Source organism: Frankliniella occidentalis, unplaced genomic scaffold (genome assembly GCF_000697945.3).
Source record: "Frankliniella occidentalis isolate FOCC.00 unplaced genomic scaffold, Focc_3.1 Scaffold62, whole genome shotgun sequence".
NCBI classification, from domain to species: Eukaryota; Metazoa; Arthropoda; class Insecta; order Thysanoptera; family Thripidae; genus Frankliniella; species Frankliniella occidentalis.
In genome coordinates this window covers 119,657-125,650 of record NW_026267192.1, presented here as the reverse complement: position 1 = coordinate 125,650, position 5,994 = coordinate 119,657, and the positions used below count along the sequence as shown (strand labels likewise).

At 52.5% G+C, this 5,994-nt stretch overlaps 2 protein-coding genes across 2 annotated transcripts; one reads left to right on the top strand and one right to left on the bottom strand.

Moving 5' to 3' along the window:
- Positions 1 to 632: 632 nt before the first annotated feature.
- LOC113214064 (cysteine-rich DPF motif domain-containing protein 1) lies at positions 633 to 1,445 on the bottom strand. The gene has a single exon (XM_026433323.2). It carries the CDS (start codon positions 1,310 to 1,312, stop codon positions 959 to 961), a length of 354 nt encoding a protein of 117 aa, XP_026289108.1. The 5' UTR covers positions 1,313 to 1,445; the 3' UTR covers positions 633 to 958.
- A 137-nt stretch (positions 1,446 to 1,582) lies between these two features.
- LOC113214063 (armadillo repeat-containing protein gudu) lies at positions 1,583 to 5,978 on the top strand. Its single transcript, XM_026433321.2, has 12 exons — positions 1,583 to 1,909; positions 1,999 to 2,063; positions 2,140 to 2,341; positions 2,416 to 2,562; positions 2,636 to 2,845; positions 3,078 to 3,326; positions 3,406 to 3,516; positions 3,600 to 3,866; positions 3,948 to 4,070; positions 4,360 to 4,491; positions 4,584 to 4,772; positions 5,270 to 5,978. Exons 3-12 carry the CDS (start codon positions 2,141 to 2,143, stop codon positions 5,669 to 5,671), a joined length of 2,031 nt encoding a protein of 676 aa, XP_026289106.2. The 5' UTR covers positions 1,583 to 1,909; positions 1,999 to 2,063; position 2,140; the 3' UTR covers positions 5,672 to 5,978.
- The last annotated feature ends 16 nt before the right edge of the window (positions 5,979 to 5,994 follow it).

The window sequence follows — 5,994 nt, the reverse complement described above, 5'->3', positions numbered from 1 at the left end:
AAATAAAATAATGGATTCGTTTTCCTCGTAGCTTTCCTCTCTCCCTCATTCGTCTGCTAGCTTGAGGGGAGTGGGGGGGGGGGATGGCAGCATCACTGCGAATAACCACCTCTCAGTCAACTAACTAACAACAATTACTTTAGGCTTCGGCCAGAGCAGGAAAATCTCACTAATTACGCGGTTCACAATTATATCATTTACATATGTTTCATAGATTGTTTGTTATCTTGTGTCATTGTCGAAGTCACTTTCAAAAATGAGAACAAAACTTGCTTGCTTTTGTGTCATGTTGGCAGGACATTACCACTCTTTTCTTAAAACGGTTGTATTTTATGGGAGTTCTAAAACAAGTCTAAAAGTCCCAAGAGAGTATCATGATCATAGATTGTCTTGTGCTTCAACACAATATAACTGTTGATATTACCCAATCTGTAGTGCATTTACAAAAAAATAATGAGGAATTTTTTTACAGATGTCTTGCCGAAGCTCTTTAAATATTGCTCCAAAGTTACTCCCGGTGATTTCTAGCAAGGCGATCCCACAGAGTACCAATTCAGTGAAGTAGTTAATGTCATTCTTGGGTAATATTTATAAGCAAAGGGGTATTGATAAAGAACTAAAATATTTAGAATTTGTTTATTAACTAAATTTATTGATTGAAAAAAAAAAGGTAAGACATTAAGACTTTAGCAGAACAATAATACAAATGAAGTCTCCTTGTGTCTGACAGGTGGAAAAACACGCACAGTACAATCACTGCGTTTTTTAAATATAAAAAATACACTTGAACCTTCCAATTATTCTGGTTTATGCAGACTGTGGTTTGTCAATAACTGTCCAACACCAAATTGTGCAGCACAGCCATTTCACATTTGACAGTATTTCCAAAACCTGTCGTCAACCTCCGTCAATCTTACAAATTGATATCCCAATTGATAAAAAACTACAACCACCAGCTCTAGCTTTTTAATTTAGCTGTAACCTGTGATGGAAAGTAACCAATGTTGACGCGAACACATTTTAAACAGAATCGTTTCACATAAAACAAACTACATTCATTAGAACAGCACACTGCTTTGCCACACATAGAGCAATCCCCAGCAATGAGTAAACATTGTCTATTTCCTGGGGGTGAGAATGGATCTCTAATTATGTATCCATCCTCCAAAAACACAAATGCTCTGGCAAATGGTGGTTCTTTTCCTTTGTAATGATATCGTTCTTCAAAATTACAGCTTGAGCAGGATACCAGTCCTCCAGGATCTTCTTCTGGCTTGTCATTATTTGGAGCGGTTGATGCCTTGCTGTCCATTACTTTGCAGGTTGCCCTTCAAATTTCAAACGAAGTAGGTTAATTTCTGGAAGATGTGCCAGCCGCGCCGGAATCCAAACAAACAAAGTGAATATAATGGCGTCGTCTGTCGTCTGCTAGTCACAACTGCAAATAACCAATCGGTTGCAAAAATTAATGAATTGATAAGTCAAGGTTTTGCTTATTATCTAATATCTAGAAGAATCCCTCCTTTTTTCTGAGATAAATACGTGGTTGCCTGTCATCAAATTATCGCGGAAATGAAATTTAGCCAAAACGGTCCGGAGAACAGTTGGCAAGACTGAAGACAACATACACTCTTGACGACCGCTATACTTTGAAGTGTGTCGTCTGTATGTGAGAAATCGTTTTGACGTTCTCTGTGCATCAGAATAAGAAGTATGGCCCACTGAATGTTAAATTACCTGTGTAAAACAACACACGTCATATGTGCAAGTAAATGTTGTTGGCAGTCCAATGTTTGCAACATGACTCGCGCTTAATTTTGGGGTAACAACTGGCCAATATCGTTTGATCAATATCTTGAAAGTGGGTTAGGATGTCGTATCGAAATGAAAACAAAGAGGTCTTAGCCAGGTACTAAATTATTTTGTCCCAATGACGCTCTCAATATTGATTTAAAAGAAATCTTGCATGCCTCTAATTGGAAAACAATGTATTTACAGGCAATTTTAACCTGGGCTCCCTCGGGGAGCCCCGACTGATCCGTTTCGAACTCTACCGACGATAAGTAAATATTCACATTTGCCTTATTGGGCTACAGTTTCCTTAGAAGGTCGTGCCTTTCATCTCGCAATTTGTCGCAGGATGTCGAACCAGTTCAACGACGACATGGACATGGAGATGGGTCCGCGGGTGATGATGGTGCGCGAGCTGGAGGCCAACCAGGACTCGAGCTTGGACGACGAGTCCGAGGAGGACGAGGATGACCGCTGGCGCGAGCTCGCGCGCGGCCAGGACGTGCCCTCGGACTATTGGCACATCCAGAAGCTCATCAAGTACATGAAGGTCGGGCCAAGCACAACGCGGCTAATGAGCACATCGTTCCCATTCCTAACGTGCGATGTGCCCGTGAAGCGCAGGTAGGCAACCAGACGGCCACCACCGTGGCTCTGGCGTGCCTCAAGGACCAGGACCTGAGCTCCGATACGAACCAGATGGCCATCAGGGAATGCGGGGGGATGGAGGTGCTGGTGAACCTACTCGAGGCGCAGGAGCTCAAGTGTAAGGTAAGGGACGCGATGGGAACGACGGATTGGACTTCGACTTGAGGGAGGTGTTCTGTGTTCTGTGCCTCTTCAGCTCGGCGCGCTCGCCGTCCTGAAAGTCATCTCCCTCAACATCGACTGCCGGCGGGCCATCACGGACCTCGGCGGGGTGCAGCAGCTCGTCGAGATCCTGGACGACCCCGCGCGCGACCTCCAGATCCTGGCGGCCGAGACGATCGCCAACGTGTGCAAGATCAGGAAGGCCAGGAAGATCGTGCGCAAGTCGGGCGGCATTCCCAAGCTGGTGCGTGTGCGTGCAGAGGGAGTTAGCCAGAGTGTCCCCACGATGATCGTTTCGCGAGGGTCGCCAATGATAGCGCCTGCGATACGCTGGGTAGGCCAACCCGCTAGGCGCCTGTGTGAAGTCGGCGGCCCGCCCTCGTGAAAAGGAGGGGGGGGGGGACGGCGTCAGCTCGGAGGAATGTCAGTTTGGTAGCGCCTCAAGTTTGGCACATACTGTATAATGCCACCTCCAGGTCGACCTCCTGGACGCCGACGCGCACATCCTCGAGACGCCCCGCTCGTCCATGCCCCCCGAGGAGGTGGAGCTGGTGGACGTGGTGGTGGCCGGCGCGCGCGCCTTGTGGGCGCTGTCCACCTCGCAGAAGAACAAGGAGGCCATGAGGAAGACCGGCGTGGTGCGGCTGCTCGCCAGGCTGCTGCGCTCCGGCCACAACGACATCATCGTCCCCATCATGGGCACGGTGCAGCAGTGCGCCACTGAGGTGAGAGCCGACTTCCCTCCCTCCGCTTGTCTCCAACATGTGTCGCCTCTTCTTTAAATTGCAACATGTATTTGTTCAGGCCAATTTTCAACTGGCTATCCAGACCGAGGGGATGATACCCGATCTCGTGGAGTATCTGTCCACCGAAAACACGGAAATCCAGAAACACTGCGCTTCCGCAATTTTCAAGGTACAAAGTCAAGTTGATTGTAGCGGGCTCAATTAGTTGTATGACATCGAGGACTACAAGTCGCCTCTGGCCTCTTCTCCTAGTGCGCGGAGGACCCCGTCACGCGGGACATCGTGCGGGAGCACGGTGGGTTAGAACCGCTGGTCGAGCTAGTCAAGGACGAACGCCTGCTAGAGGACAAGCCCCTCATCGCCGCAGTCACCGGGGCCATCTGGAAGTGCGCCATCAGCCTGGAGAACGTCAAAAAGCTCAATTTGCTCGGCATTATCCCAGTGATGACGCGGCTGCTCCAGGACCAGGACAAAGAGGTCGTCACCAACGTGGTCGGCGCGCTCGCCGAGTGCTGCAAGGTAACGTTGGGGAAGGGAAGGGTATCGCTCCAGTGCCCGTGCCACCCGAGGTGTCACCTCACCACAATGTGCGTCGCGCAGGTGGCGGCCAACCGGTCCGAGGTCCGCGCGCACAACGCCATCAAGCCCCTGGTGCTGCACCTGAACGGCACGCACCAGCCGCTGCTGCGCAACGTGGCCCGCGCCCTCAACGAGTGCGCCAAGGTAAGCGCCGCGCTCGAAACGGAAAAAGAATATTATCTAAATTAGCTAACGCATTCGCTAATGTGGCCTTAGATCAAAATATTAGCTCTCCTAGCTAAGAGAGCTAAAAAATTAGCCATAACAGTAGTTATCCAGAAAAAATGGAACTAGCTGTGAAAGTTAATAGGTTAGCTCTCTCGGCTAAGAATCGGCGAAGCGAAAGGCCACATTAGCGAATGCATTACCTATTTCAGCTAATTATTTCATTTCCGAGCGGCCCGCTCTTACTCGACTCCCCTCCCCCGGCAAGGACAAGGAGTGCATGCTGGAGATCGAGGAGCTGGACGGCGTGCGCCTCATCTGGTCGCTGCTCAAGAACGACAGCCCGGACGTGCAGGCCGAGGCGGCCTGGGCCCTGTGCCCCTGCATCATGAACGCCACGGTGAGCGTGAGCACGCCTCGCCCCGCGCGAGCCCGGGGCTGGGACCAGAGGGCCCTGCTCGTCGACCTCACACCCCCCGCCCTCCCCCGCAGGACTCGGGCGAGATGGTGCGCTCGTTCGTGGGCGGGCTGGAGCTCATCGTGTCGCTGCTCAAGTCCCCGCACACCAACGTGCTGGCGTCCGTGTGCGCGGCCCTGGCGCGCGTCGCCCTGGACAGGGAGAACCTGGCCGTCATCACGGACCACGGCGTCGTGCCCATGCTGGCCCAGCTCGTGCTCACGGTAAGGCGAGGAAGCTGTCTGGCGCGGACTCGCATCGTCATGACATGGACGCGCTGTGTATCCAGACGTGTTTTCGCACGTCGCAGAGTCGTCCAGGGCGCCCGAGATAAATCGGGACGGCGGCGTTTGCTTGGGCGTCTCACTGAGTGCCGTCTCGGATTACGGTGTGCAGCTTTGCACTCAGATATCAAGGCTTTGAGATTAGCAGAGAGGGCCAGAGAGGGGCTGACAATGGGGCGCGGGAGCACCGTCTCTCTCGATCAGTTCAATGTCGTAATTTTCCCCGTAACTCTTTTCGTCCCGGTTGGGACGCGAGGCCCGGGCGAGGGGGGTAAGGGGGGGGAGGGGCTTCCCTCTCGTCCGCGTGGCGTCTGGGCCTCCTATTGGCATGCGTATCCGGCGCCGTGACGGCTGAGCGGTCGGGCGGCGCATCTCTGACATCTGCATGTGCTTGGGTCCCGTGCCGGTGCCTGCGGCCGGTGCCTGCGGCGGTGCAGCTCGACGCGCAGGACAAGGAGCGCACCAGGAGCCGGCGGAGGGCGCGGCCCGGCAACAGCTCCGCCAGGAAGCAGGAGCAGGACAAGTTCTCCGAGGTGACCGGCGAGGCGACGCACTGCCGCGCCGAGCCACCACACCAGGCCGCACCTGGCCACTCTTCTTCACTACTGCTCTGTCTTTCTCTCTTCCTCCCAGCACTACGCTATTTTATACCTTTCTTCTTCCTCTCCTCCTCTGTCCACGTCCATATTTTAAGTCGTTTCGACCGCCGCCGTGCGATGAGGACTATAAGCACTATAAGCGTGCGGCCCGTAACACCGGAGCCAAAGCAGAATGCCGCACGCGGGGCCACCGCGGAACCCTCAGACGTGACCAGCGCTAGCTGGACGCTGGTGGCCTGACGGCGTGACCCGAGTATTTAACGGGTGGCTCCAGTTCGCTATGAACAAGCAATCGTGATAGCCCCATTTTCAATTATTTGAAGCTATCCTATAAGACAAAGCTGACCCTCCGGTCTGTCAAGGGCGTGCTCGGCTCGGGTGTGCTGCCCTCACGACAGGCAGTCACTCCTCGGGGGGTCAACCCTTGTTCCGGGCGTCCCTTAGTACAGTAATCAGCTTCATTCCCCATTTCAAACCCTTTTCTCAACGTTTTTGGCTTAATTTAATGCATGATATTGGTCATTTTTCTTAGAACTGCTGTTTTTCTTCAAGTGACATTTTTC

What these genes read in the sequence shown, in the direction of transcription:
- LOC113214064 (XM_026433323.2), bottom strand. Translation starts at nt 1,312, where the DNA reads ATGGACAGCAAGGCATCAACCGCTCCAAATAATGACAAGCCAGAAGAA.
- LOC113214063 (XM_026433321.2), top strand. Translation starts at nt 2,141, where the DNA reads ATGTCGAACCAGTTCAACGACGACATGGACATGGAGATGGGTCCGCGG. An exon ending in TGCAGCAGTGCGCCACTGAG is followed by an intron (nt 3,327 to 3,405) that starts GTGAGAGCCGAC and finishes GTATTTGTTCAG; the next exon opens with GCCAATTTTCAACTGGCTAT. An exon ending in TGGCCCAGCTCGTGCTCACG is followed by an intron (nt 4,773 to 5,269) that starts GTAAGGCGAGGA and finishes GCGGCGGTGCAG; the next exon opens with CTCGACGCGCAGGACAAGGA.